The following is a 14411-nucleotide window of genomic DNA, read 5'->3' on the forward strand; positions in this document are numbered from 1 at the left end:
ATTTGAGGCCATGTCCAGGTGCAAATATTTCGACCAAGATTTTCCAAAAGAGTTGAGTTTCTGAACATGTCCCAACTAGAATTCATATCAAAAGGTTCTTTTCAGGGCAATCATAGTCATACTAAAGAGTATAAATAGAGAGAACCCCGCTCAAATTCCTATTCCTACACAAAAGTTGCAGTTAACAAATAACATTTATTATATAAGACAACGTAGGGAGTAGGGTCAATTGTAGTTTTTTGCATGTGAGTAGGGTCAATGGAGAACTAGTCACTCGCAGAAATTCAGAGCGCTTGGTTGAAAACCCACAGAGGCAAAGCTGTGGGTGCAGCGTTCTTCGAGGGACAGCTGTACTTTCCTGACCCTGACGCTCAGGATCAGGCAGCAAATGGGGTGCTGTAGTCAAAGAGAAGGGGAATTATTGAAACACAAAATCATACTTGTTTGTCAATATATTCGTCATCAACTATTTATTCTGAAAACAGCAAAACTACGCAGTGGTGCTTACGTCACCAATGCAGTTATATAAGCAGCTTCCATATTCACCTTACTATGAGGAAAAGCTTTCACCACACGCTTTATCCCGAGCGATACAAATGTTTGTCTGCTCAAGCGCATTGAAGCTCTCGCTCTCTCTCTCGGGAACAACCCTGTGGAAAAGAGAGACGCTTCCACTAAACTTGCATGCGACAGATAGCTTCGACGTCGCCGGTCGGGAAAACGCATTCGTGGAAAACTATCCACCGAAATTGCACCGCATCCCCAAATAGAGCCAAATCGGATTTCGTACCTATACCTATCTACAGAACGTACCGAGATGAGATAGTTTGTCGGATGCTGCTGCACAAAACTAACACTGCACTACCATGGCCAACGGCGGTCGTTACCGGCCTGCAGTGGACCGGTCGCAGCATGCAAGCCCATCAGTCTCATTGTCGTAAAATGAACTCGTTTTTTTTTCTTCCTCCAATAGCTATTTTTAGGGAGTAGTGCATTTTTCAGTAGGTAAAATCTAAAGAAGGATGTACGCTCGCGGAACGACTACTGCTGGCAATCGGTTCGCAGGGGAATGAATATACGCTAATTTAAAAAAAGGAATTTTTCGGTCATACCCTCCTCTCCCCAGCCGGGAAGAAGAAGAGGGAAGTAATCATATTGGGTGAGGATGGTTTCAATAATAAGATGTGGTTTTATTTTCTGTTCTCGTTTTTCGTTAAGTAACTTTTATAAAGTAATAGGAGTAATAATTGTCCTAAATTTGCATAATCATTGACTCGGTATGGTTGTGTTGGTTGTCTGGTTCGGTTTGACACTTTATTCCGTATCTTTTTGTTTGCGATTGATTTGAATTCCAGCTTGAATGTGTTGGCTTTTTTGGATTAAGGATTAGGGCTTGTTGGTAATAATGTACAATAGTCATTTAATAAATGCTTGATTTTTCATGATGGTTAATTGGTTGGTTGAGAGAAACATGCAATATCGTTCCATGTTTTGGAATTTATCGAATATCTTTTTGGACCCTAGCCGGGCACCGTACGGTAGTAATGTGCTTCAGAAAGCTTGCAGTGTATGAATGTGTGGCTATTTGCTCTTAAAAGTAGTTAAGATATCAGCAGCTTACGACTAAACTCAAAAAATGATGTAGGTAACATACTTTATCGTTTTCTTGTTTTTTAAAAAAATATTGAAAAATAAACGTGAACAAAATAAAAATAACAATTTAAATAAGGAAGAAGAATAAATTGCACAATAATTAGCCATGTTAGATAAAAATTGGAAGAGACTTGTCAAGGACGCATGCGCAGGCGTGTATGTGTGTGTGTGTGTGTGTGTGGTTGTGGTTTTCTAAGTGTGTATTTCTGATCGTGCGAGCAGAAAATATGTATGCTTATCAGTCATCAAAATAGCGCTCAAAACTACAACTAATACTTAACGCTAAACTGTTTTTTAATCAACTTAAATACTACAAGTACTTTTTCGAACTAATAGTCTCCTTTTATTAAACTCAAGTTAACCTAAAAATTAAAATGGCAGAAAAAGTTTTCAATGTTCAACTCTTCTATGTTCCACAGTAGGCGGTGATTTTTTAAATCACCCATTATGCTTCCATCCAAGCTCCGTCGAGCAAACTTTTTAGGAGCCTTAATAGTTTAAATAGTGTAGAAAAGGTCTCGCAAAACGTCCGCAGAGTTTCTTCAGACTGTAAGATCTATTCATTTCCTCCCGCGCTTACTCTCAGTAAAAGTAAAAGAACAATGTATTCTCAGCATTCCGTGCCCATGCACAATACAGAATTATCTCAATAAAGATCTTTGTAAATCTAGCAAAGTTCTCGTCGTCTTTAAATTTCCCTTTAGCTTCAAGGTTTGGTTGATCTACAATGTACACTTTTATATAAAATATATTCTCTTTTTTCCTCCTCATAATCATCTGCTGACATTTGTGATTCAAAAACCTAACCTAAAAACGGGTGCCTTACTGTTCCTATCGCAAAAACTTTCCTATCAAATCTTAAATCCTTAGGCATTAGGTTAACAATAAATTCAATCGTGATTCTCGTAAGTACTCGTGCACTTCATTCTGGTTTCGTGGCTTCTTTTCTATAATTATTTACATAACTTTAAACCGAAATTTTTTGTATCTTTGAAAGCGACACTTGAATGGTCCGAAATATGATTTTTTTTTTGAAAAACAAAAATTAAATTTTGTCCTCAATGCGACTGCCAATGAATTTCAACATGAAAGAAATATTTATATCGTAACTCCTACTCAAACAACGCGTGATTGAGGATCGAAGCGCAATTAAATGGAAATTTTGAATACTTTCTAACGCACGCGCGCACGGGCGGTGACGGCTTGTTACTGTTATTTACACATGAGGCCAATCGGACTCACGATTCGCTGATTTGTCGTTTGGCTTTTACCCGGATAGTCCACTTTGTCTTCCTGTTTTCCTGTGTTGTATATGTACAAGTACACAATTTAATTCCGTAAACATAAACCGGAAATGTAACCTACAATTCAATCTACAACTAAACCTGGACAAAACGTGTGTATGTGTCTGTGTGTGTGTGTGTGGGTGTGTAACGAAAAATGTTACTCATAATAATCGTCCGTTAAGGCAGAGTTACTAACATTTGGGGGGAACCACTTTGTCTTTAAACAAAATATCAACTTACAAACTAGCGATGAAATTGTGTCACAAAATTAACGAACGGGTTTTTCTCAGTGTTTGTGTGTACAACAGCTTTCTCTCATTTGAGACCCGTCAAATGGAGAGAAGTGAGTCGACGCGAGCGCTTTGTGCGGTGAGAGACTGAAGTGTCTACTTTGATTAATCAAACGATGAAACCAGCTCAAAGGTGAGTTGAATTCGGCTCAATTTTACTTAAAGTGAGTAAAATTTTCCGAGCTTTCCCAGGAAAATCGTCTCGAATATGAAGCAAATCGATGAAAATTTTACTCTGTCTAGCAGTATACGGACGATGAAACCGGCTCAACAGTGAGTTTGATTCGGCTCAACAAGAGGGTTTGCTCGAATGGGTTGAATTTCCCATGATTTTCCAGGAAAAACTTCTTGAATACAAGAACCCATTGAAAGAGGTTTCACTCAGTTTATTCGTATACTCCTAGACGGAGTTAATATTTCATCGATTTGTCTAATATTCTAGAAGTTTTTTTTATGGAAAAGCTCGAAAAACATTGACTCACTTTGTGTGCAAATCTACATTTGACCGTCCGTGTATACCTTTCTAGATTTTCCTCATATTTGAGAAGTTTTTCCTGGAAAATCTAGAAAAATTTAACTTCCTTTTGAGTAAATCCACTTTTGACAAAATTAAGTCGAACTCAACTCACTTCTGAGTTGGTTCCATCGTCCGTGCAGAGCTTTATGCAACTTGCGAGCAGCACAGCGACGCCTCACGTGGCTGGTTGCGAAACTACTATTTGAAAGAGAGGAATGTCGTTCAAGGCACACGCGATTGATCGTTTCGATTCGTCGGTTTGGATGCAGGACTGTGAACAGCACACATATCCGCTGTATCCGCGTTAACGTTAACTAGCAAAACCCTATCTAGAAGTCATAAATTATCAGCGTAATAGCTTTGCAACAAGTTTTAGCTAAACCTAAACTTTAATGGAATGCACTTTGTTTCTATATAGAGTGTTATCTTTCGTAATATCCGTTGTCTTGTTGGTACAGTACACAGTAGTGGTTGATCACGAGTCCGAATAAATATCGTTGTCGAAGGATGCGGAAGACCGGCGCTTCAAATCGCAATAATATTGCACGGAAATTTTTCAATTTTTTGCTCACCTTAAAAAAAATCAACAAGATCCAAACTGTTCCTAACAAAATAACGCTCTCTGTTGCAATTGCGTCCCTTTCTTCTAGTATAATAAAAAAAATTAACTACTTTGTACATGTTGTTACCATTTTAGGAAATCCAAGAATGCATTTTCATAACTACACACAACAACGAGCGAGAACAAAATTTGTCAACAATTGTGTGTCTGATTTTCTCCTTTAGTCACCCTCCTACATCTTCCGGACGTTTTGCTGTTGCTGCCGGGTAACGAGCGCTCGCAGCTTGGCCAGCTCGGTCATAAGATTCTGGTTGGAATCTTCGAGGGATTCCATTCGCTTCCGGTAGTCGAGGTTTTCCGACACGAGAATTTCGACCCGGCGTTCTAGCTGGTCCATGTATTCCTTCTTTTTCCTTCGACTTTCCTGGGCGGAGATCTGTTGGGGGGGGGGGGGATCATTAATCTATATCCGTGAGATTGGGAAATTTAGGTCAACTTACCTTGTTCTTGATCTTCCGCCGGATTTTCTTGAGGGACTTTTCTTCGGCTTTGGTCAGCGGAAGCCGAGTTGGGATTGGGTAGCCTTCAGCCAGGAGGGTGCGTTTCTCTTCCTCCGTCAGGATCAGCGTTCCCGTGGATCCTTTCTGCAAGTGAGATAAGATTTTTTTTTGTGATGCGGTCATCTTGGGTGTGGTACATTTTTTTTATAGACTGCTGCAATATTGAGCAAACTCGAAAGTAACTTTCATACACGGTAAAAAGTTGTCACATCTAATCCAAATGCTCTTGCACTTGACTCAGTCTGTCATGTGGCACTACGAATCGAAGTGATGTATCATTGATTTTCAATTGATTTGCGTTTTGCAACAAAGTGATTTGTCGTTGAAAATTATGGAGTAGGCTGTGCGTGTGTTCGAACCTGACGTTTGTGTTTTTCCGTGGAGTTTTTTTTTTTATCTGTAATCGGTTGCTGATCTGGCCATAACCAACCCAGGAGACAATTTCCAGTTCCTCATTCTAGGTCCCTATTATTTGCGGCTGAGAAGATGTTCCGAAGCCAAGTAGAACCTCCACGAGGTGTCCCATCATTCGTTGAGTCGCAGCGTTGAATCTGACTATTGGCCACGAAAAGCCTTGCCAATGCACATCAAAAATCGACTACATACACGGTAAGAAAAAATACTCAAAATTAAGTTAAAAAAAACTCAACGTTGGGTTCTATCATTTGAGGTCCGCCGTTGAGTGAATCAGAAAAGCGGCGTTGGTTAAAATTTACTCAACTATTGAGTAATAATAAATGAACTCAAATATAAGTTTATTTTCATTGAGGTTGCTTTTACGCGCCTTTAACCATTTCATTTTCACAAGCGTTGAGAGACGAGTGGTCAACACACGGGCCCCGTAATCTCAACATCCATGGTTCGGTTCCAGTTCGCTCCGTTTTATTATTTTTTTGTCAACTTGGTAAACGCCAGGATTACTCAAAATTGAGTTTTCTTCTTTAACTTAATTTTACCTAGCCCCACGGAAGCCACGTGATGAGTGAAAGGAACTCAATTTTGGGTACTTTTTTCTTACCGTGTACATCCGAACATTTGTTTATCTCAAATCGAAGGAAGACATTCCGCGCAACTACCATAAACCGGACTAGTTCATGTTGATCTTTGTCAAGCTTCGTCTACAATTTGGACTTCTACATCAACACATGTCAGACAGCCTTCAGGTTCAATTGACTAAACTTGGTGAGTTCGTTCCATTTTGTAAATTTTTATCTTTTCAAACCAGTAACGTTGGGATATCACCTTTTTGTGGTGCGTAACTGGTATAAGATCTACCACCGAACCCTAGACGTGACAGGGAATCAGGATTTTCCAGTAATCAAAGGACCACATTTTAGTCCTTGTTACTTTTTATGACTTGATAATAGTGACAAGACTCGGGTAGTGAACACAGCGCCGTTCTGCATTTTTATATTGTATATTTCAAATCAAAAATATTGTTTATGTTCATAGATTTCACACAATCCTTTTCCCTTTGTCCTTCTCCTTTTCCTTTCCCTTTTCTCTTTTCGGAAAGCGAGTAATGGCGCTATAGCCATAAGTCATAAAAGGCTAGGACAAGAGTTAGAGCTCATGCCCCAACCGTCAAAAGAAAATGGAGCATCACTTAACCTTTCTAGCTGTGATGCTTGCAACGACCAACCAACTATATAATTACCAAAATCGGAACGTACGGTACGAAATGTCCACGTTTCATCCATTTATTGGATTCTAAAGAATCGTGTTTAAATCTTCGATTTAAACAGGCCCGATGTTTTCTGAATCATCTTGCCCCTTAAATGCTGCACAGTAGGCCTGGCCGTTTTGATATGTGTGACGCATTTTCGATGTGAAACATATATCAAATAGACAAGAAAAATGATGTAGGTATATCTATCATTGTCCAGGATGCTTTCAAGAACTGGCTGTGTTGGTGTTAGATTAGATTAGAAGTGATTTGTCGTTGAAAAATATGTACTGTATAACAACTTCAAATCAAAATGATTATCATTTGAAGTGGCACCACTGTTTTCAACCATTGAATTTGATTAGTTTTGCTTTTGGAAGCAAATGTCAAAACGCACATGCCAAACATTACTCGCAGAGATGGCAAGTCAACAACAAATTAAGCAAGAAAGCGATAATTCTTCATTTTCACCCGAAATTATTTGCATTCTAGAGCGCGAGCATTTAGAAATTGTTGCTGTATTCAATAAAAGTGTATTATTCAGATAAGTTCTATTACAAATCATTGTCAAACCTTTAAAATTGATTGCTCAATGTTAATTCTACTACAAGCCTTGTAATGTTGTTCAATATCACTTGGAAACATGTGATCTGGGTAGTAATAAGATACATGTTCTATGGTCATTTTTTGAATAACATATAACAAGACTTGCAGTATGGACAAGGGAATAGGGGTAAGAGGGGCATAGTGCACAGGTGGGGCATAGTGAGCATCTCGTGTATCAGATTGGACTTCCGGCCGTTCGGAACAAACTTGTTGGTGGTAGGATCAATATCATAATGATATTGAACCTACTACCAGTTGATTTGTTTCATGCAGCTGGAGATCCAGAGCCAAACTGCGGGATGCTCACTATGCCCCTCCTCCTCCTATATTTATTTAAATCCATATTCAGCAAACAGTGTTCACTCGGCTGTCGACAAAAGCAGGCCACTCTCGATGTGTGCTACGCGATCGTCTGTTTTCTCGGCAGCAACCATTGTGTGGTCCTCCTCATTGTTCTTCATCAGCAGTTCTTTCGGTCGATGCGTCGTCGACTTTGGAAAGCAACCGTTTCGTGATGAGTGTGTGAGTGCTGACCACGTTTTGCGTCCATTGCTGCAATGGACGCGCTCTGACCCTCGTTGGCGTACAACAATTTGCCATACAATGAAACCACTGGAAGCGGCTCCAGTTCTGATGGAGGAGGCTTTTTGGATAGCGGAAGATAAAGTGTTTATTGTGTTGTACCTTTTGACTATAGTTTTAAGATCTATTGTATAGTGACCAAGAATCCTCGGCTCTGTAAAGTTAATTCGGTTGAGCCTTATCAAATAAATTAATAAACAATAAAATATTCAGCAAACATGAAATCCAAGGATACATTAGTTAAATTTAAAGTGATAGATTTTTAATATCAGTATGTTTGACATTTCGAGTTCAAAGCACGGCACATCAACAACGATGTGCAATACAATATAAAATGAAGTGATTTGCTGGTGATTTCATCGTGCTTCGATATGATCTATTCCAAGGGTGTCGGTATGCAAGATTTGCAATGTTTGGCAAGTATTGCAAATTCAACAGCAAATCACTTCACATGATATTTTTTTTACCGTGTACATAACCCTCAAAAGGTTGGAAAAGAGAGGGTCTTACGCATTGGCGTAGCTAACGGGGGTGCCAAGGGACCCAGACAACCAGAAATCGTATAACAATGTACACACAGTATCGTAAATTGCTACAGTTTAAGTCCTTTTGGTTTGTTTTTTCCGTCGATCTTGTTTTCCGTGCTGAGCACCAATGCTACCGACGTGCCAGGAAGGCAGCTCCCACACCTGGACCCTACCTATCGACCCATCAACTCATGAACCGGGGACCAACGGCTTTACTTCCCATCCGAAGGAAGGCGTGATCAGAGATGTTATGCCTCAGAACATCCCGGCGGCGCCGACTGGGATTGAACCCAGGCCTACTGGGGTGAGAGGTAATCACGCTTACCACTACACCACCGGCGCCGTTCTACAGTTTAAGTCAAAATCGCATATAAGAATGGCATACCTCGCATTATGTCGTACTGTATCCCAAATTAAATCGGATTACATCGTAAGACTTTTCAAAATGAATTTGTTATTACCAAGGAATCAAAAATATCTTCAAATGAAAAAATGACAAGCGATCAACGAACCGAATAATAACGCTATGTCAGAAGTTGAAAGCAATAATGATATAATCTTCTTTGTACTTTTTCATGACAAGCAGCCCGTGCGACACAACTCATTCGGGGCGGTAGAAGGAAACGAGCAAATTGTTGGCAAGCTGCTTCACGAAGTAAAACCGAAGATGATACACGTGTGTTAATGGGAATTTTTTTATTATGTCTTTTCCCGATTCATATCAAGCTATGTCCTCATCCGTGTATATTGCAACAAAGCAGGCAAGCAATATATCATTATCCTTCTACCACTCGGATCGAGCTTTGTTACAGAGCGAGTTTGTCATGGTAGTCGTAGCAACCGTTTTGTCTGTATGGTTGGTTGCTTTATGTGTTTGGATTCGCTGGTTATTACAGATTAAATCGTGTATGATGTTAAATCAACTCGTTTAAAATTAATTTAAAATATGCACGTATATGGCCTCCACTTTTGTACGTATAAGCCATTCATTTGCATTCTATACGAATTGTTCGTTTGTATATATGTTTGTATTACACGAAAACAACTTTGAATATACGTGCATTCTGGTTGTCTGGGGAGCCAGTTCCCCTCCAGCCCAGAATTATCAATTTCCCCGACATATTGAGAATCCTTTTTTAGCCTTTATCAATTCAAATTCAAAGTTCTGAACCGAACTTACCGGTTGACTACTGATCAGCGGCGTGTGGATCGGTTGCCTCGTGGTAGCACTTTGGTTAGCTGCCGCCCGGGCGATGCTGGCCTGCTGCTGCTGCTGCGCGGTAGGCGACACCATCAACATCGAAGAGCTCCCCGGTGACACAGCTCCGGATACTCCACTCGCATTGTGCACCGATGTCCGCCGGCTGCTGGGCGTACTTCCGCTGCTGCTACTGCTACTGGAACTACTGCTGCTGCTGCTGTTGGACCCAATGCTGGGCGAGATCACTGTGGGCGGGGACATGGGTGACGTGTGATGCTCCGGACTTTGGTTGCCCTCGGACTCATCGCTCGGCAGCGACGACGGAGGCGTGGGAGGTAGACCGAAGGAGGTGGATGACTGCGGTTCCATTTTGATGTTCAACTTGGACATGACAATTTTGGAAGCGGTGGCAGGTGTGGACGGAGTGGACGAGCTGCTGGTAGTGCTGATTGCGTTACCATTGATGACGATCTGCTGGCTTTTGAGCAGACTCTGCGAGGCGGGTGTTAGCTGGAGGGTACCATTCTGTTGGGGGGAAATTAAAGTTAACGTTTGCTGTTTTGGGATTTTTTTTTTAATCTAATCGTACCTTGTGTTCCAGCACAAGGTCGGACTGTGTGTAGGCAGCCATATTGGCTAGATTCACCGTCGAAATGGTGTAGCCGTTGACTAACGCTGTTCCACCCGATCCGGCCCCGGCCGGTGAGGGAGGACAACTTGAGCTCGGTGACATGGGTTCCTCTTTGACGGTGAGTTCATCGATTTCGATGTCGGAAGCTACGCTCCCGGAACTGCAAGAGGACGAATCGTTCGAACAGCTTCGTTTGCTGCTGATTCCCGAATTCAGCAGTAAACTGTCCTTGGTGAGGTTGTTGTTGAGGGTGAGGTGGTTGTTGTTTAAGCTGATCGGGTGACCTAGCACAAGCTGCGGGTGCGTCAATTGACTACTGTTCGACTGTTGCTGCTGCTGTTGCTGTTGCTGGTGCAGTGCGCTGAGCAGGTTGAAACTTCCACTGGAGACATTTTTGAACGCATTCTGACCGCTGAAGGCTGTGAGAACTGTGCTAGTGGCCGTCGACAACAGCGCCGGATTCGGCTGATTCCTGTGGATGATGTGCTGTTTGCTCTGTGCTGTGTTCATACTGATGGCAGGGTAGCACTCTTCATCCATGTCTGGAAATACAATAAAACGAGAAAACAGCTCGTGAGATAGATTCTGATTGTATGTCTTATGTAATCTGCTGAAGAAAAATTTAATCAACATCGATAGCGCTGGTATGCCATCCATGGATGGGACCCGCTGTTAACTGGAATTCGATTGAACACTTCTGGTGTCTGGCAGCGGTGCCAGTTTAGCACGTGTTTACATCCAATTAAAATCATAAAATACCGCAGTGCCGCGATGAACGGCGAAACGAGAGGAAAATCAGTTGGGTACAAGAAATTTCGCTTTACCGGAATGGTAGGAACGGAACGTTAATGAAAACCGGTAGGCCGCAGCACCCGACGACGACAACGATGGTGTTGAACGTCGCGTCGTCGGTTAACTATCAGCTGATGAGGCTCGTTAGATGGCGATAGAAACAAAAAAAAACCTAACCATGGAAAAATCGAGTCTAATAAAGGGAAAATTGTTTTAATGAATTGCGCTTGTCGGTGCCACAGCCACCATTATTATATTGCTATGCGTCGTCTTCTTGGCGGGAGCAAAAGTTACAAAAGAGCACCCCGAACGCTGAGAGCGCACTCGCTCATCAAAGCAGCGGATAGGCCTATTAATTTATTAATGAAAAACTGCAACTGCGTTCGGTTACAGCCAAAGCAGCATGGCTGTCACTGTGAATCATAGCTGTCAATATTTTCTCCGGTTGGTGTGGAGGTGGGTGGTTGGCGATACGGGATGTGAAGACGCATAAGTCAATGCGAAACAACTACACCCGCCGTGGGTTGCGATGATGGGTGCCAGCCGAGGCGATTCCTCGATCAGCAGCGAAACATGGTGGATCAATTAAAAAGCTAATGGTTTTCGTCATTTCGTCGTCATTTCCCCTCGTCCTTGGTGGTGAAGGTGATGCTTATCAATGCAACGACTGATGCGGGATGCGAGAAAGCACCCACAGAGGTTTTGGAATTCAAGTGGTTGCGAACTTGTGAATAGACGAATCAATTTCCTTTTCACTTGATAGTTGACAATTTCGGAGCTTGATGATGGGGATGCGTGGATGATTTGGAGTGTAATAAAATTAATTCGTTTTACGATACTCCCATGTTGTTGATTCTATAAAAAACATTTATTTTAAAAGCTTTTAGACATCACACTCTGACTAGGTGTTTGCTGAAGAACTTGAGAGATAAACGATTACAGGCCACTTCAAAACGATACATAGTATGAACAGTAAAATACTGCAACTAAATTGCTCAAATACATGCTTAGTTTATTATTTATCGCAAATCAGCTTATAAATATCTTGCTCTTTATCACAAGTTTATCCAGAAGTGTTCTCTATTACATAACATGTGTGGAACTCGATCATCAAAAATGATCGACCCCATTTCAGTAATTTCAAGTGGTATAGTAGGCCATCGATCTGTCAAATTGATTATTCCAGCTGTAAAATGAGAAAGGGGATCAAGGGGGTAGCCGATTATATTTAAATAATTATAACGTGGTTTATAATTCTAAATTTTCTTAGCACTTCTGAAATTATGTCTTTATTTTTCCTTAACTATTTATGTACTTTATAAGACAATTTTTGCCGATTTTTTATGCAATGACCTGCCACTCAACGAATAATCCTGAAATGTCATTGTAAGTTACCATATGTTAACTTTATACACTCTTCTAACTCTAAGTTTGAACCGGTATATTTTTCAATTTTCTTTCTGTAAACTTAGAAGAAAAATATATGTACCATTTTTTCGTAAACTTTTTCTCATTGGTTGGAACCAATTGCATCAACCTTTAATTTAATTTGGATTCGTAGGGGGGAAAAATCGACCGCGCAAATTAGGAGTTAACTGCACAAAAAGCAGCAAAATTTTTCGGTTTATGCTGGCAATATGCTGACCATCTTTCCATTCACAAGAATTTTGACCTGTAATACCCAATGATTCAACCCTCGATATGTCTCTCAACTGCGGCCAAATGAGCAGTTTTGTTAAAATCCCAACACAAAGATCTACTTCAATTACTTTGTACTAAAAAAAAACGTGGAAACGTTGATCAAAAAGCCAAACGGCGATCCTAACAAGCTTTTTTCGACTACTATGACTAAGGGGGGTCTGAATCTTCCAGCTAACAGTCTTAAAGTTACCAGAAACTGCTAAAGGACCAACAACTGGAACACTTATCCTAGTTTTTTTCTAGCCTTTTTAGAAAAAAAAATCAACTTTTTTTTTTAATACAAACGTTAACATCCATCAACAGAATATTTCGTGATGTAATCATTACGTTCACAAGTTGGCTTACTAAAAGAACAGTGAACTGTTGCGGGGATAGATTTTTCACAATCTTTAATAGCAAACCAGGCTTTCGTGGTGGTTCTTTCTGCAGCTTCTTTTCCAAGGACTTCATTCGACGGATTGCCATGGGATAGGTATCCGGGAACTCTCGTGCGTCGACTTTGCACAGTAAACCCGTTTCAAATCCGCATGATGTACGCCGTGTGGTCTCGTCGAGCAATCTTCTTGCTCTCCTGTTATCCTCAGATTCTGGTTTTTCTGAGGTAGTGGAGACTCCACAATTTTCGATCGTGAAGAAATCCCTCAGTTGTTCGTTCAGCATGTAGTCCGCATCGGGCGCAGCAGCAGTGTGGAAGTTGACTGAAGCTCTTGGTGCTGATTGCCTTGATGAAAACCCATTTATTCCCCAGCCGAGACCACACTTAGCGGCTATTGGATCCTGGGGACCTACCTCGCGCAGTTTCAGTGGAACTCCAAGTCGAAGATTGTCTAGTCCGATCAGTAATTTTGGTTGGACTAGATCGTGATCCTCTAGTGGCAGGCCTTTGAGGTAAGGAAATTGTTGACTCATGTCACGGTAGTTCAGGCGTTGAGAAGGTAGAACCAGACACCTCGCTGTACATGCCTGGCAAAGATCGTAACGAGCACTACTGTTTTTCCCCGCTATCTCAAAGTTGATTTGCTGAGACCGCGGCTCGTTGCGTGTCATGTTTCCTGTCCACTGTAGGGTGAGTGGTTTCGTAGGGCCCACAACGCCAAGGTCCTTCGCAACGTTTTCCTCCAGAAGAGTGTTAGTTATGCTTTTCTCCTTTCCGTATAAAACTACCGGTAGAATCCGGAATAGTGGTTGATGTTCGTTAGATGAGAGTTGATTCGACGAAATGTTCACGGAATGCGATGACGAGGCGGGATTGGAATTGGAGTGAAGGTGTGTGTGATGCTTCAAACGGCACCCTTCTATTACACATCCTTTGCATGACTTGCACGGCCATTTTCCGTGGTTGTTCAAGCACGTCCTGCACAAGCCTTTGTCCGTTACTAGTTTTCTTCGTTCCTCCATACCTAGCTGCTTGAATTTTACACATTCGGCTATCTTATGACCTTCATGACTACAAGAACAGCATGTTCGAGCTGATTTGCGTGGATTTTCGGTTGCGCTGAGCTGCTTGAAGCCGGCAGAATTTTCGGAAGAGTGGGTTTGAACCATTGCCCTCTCCTTTGACCGCTGCTTCTCATTTCTCGGGATTTTCTGATACTCAGATTTATTTTCTTTCGCAAAATATGGAAGTTGTAAGTAAATTTATTCAAAAAAATTGCCTTCCCTTTCGACGACTGTAGTTAGACGCTTCCGGAAACTGCAGTATGCACGTTTTAAAATGTTTCGATCCATAGATGTCATCATTGCCTTGATTTTAGCTTTTAGCGACTTAAGTGTGGTGTGAGGGGTTCTATTGGTATCCCGTTGGACGACGCCCTATACAAAATAATCCAACGGATTG

The 14411-nt window shown here is 41.4% G+C and overlaps 1 protein-coding gene across 1 annotated transcript in view; it reads right to left on the reverse strand.

Annotated features, from left to right (window-relative positions):
* Positions 1-1169: 1169 nt before the first annotated feature.
* The window catches only part of CrebA (Cyclic-AMP response element binding protein A), a 242870-nt gene continuing 229628 nt past the window's right edge, over positions 1170-14411 (reverse strand). The window contains exons 3-6 of the mRNA XM_065234819.1: positions 10040-10623; positions 9430-9975; positions 4809-4952; positions 1170-4744 (exon numbers count right to left, since the gene is read on the reverse strand). Coding sequence (XP_065090891.1) covers positions 4541-4744; positions 4809-4952; positions 9430-9975; positions 10040-10623 — 1478 coding nt within the window. The 3' untranslated portion in view covers positions 1170-4540. The remainder of the gene's footprint in view (positions 4745-4808; positions 4953-9429; positions 9976-10039; positions 10624-14411) is intronic.

The sequence above is a fragment of the Ochlerotatus camptorhynchus genome, unplaced genomic scaffold (genome assembly GCF_037179485.1).
Source record: "Ochlerotatus camptorhynchus isolate MF236.1 unplaced genomic scaffold, CSIRO-AGI_Acam_v1.1 ptg000443l, whole genome shotgun sequence".
Lineage (NCBI taxonomy): Eukaryota > Metazoa > Arthropoda > Insecta > Diptera > Culicidae > Ochlerotatus > Ochlerotatus camptorhynchus.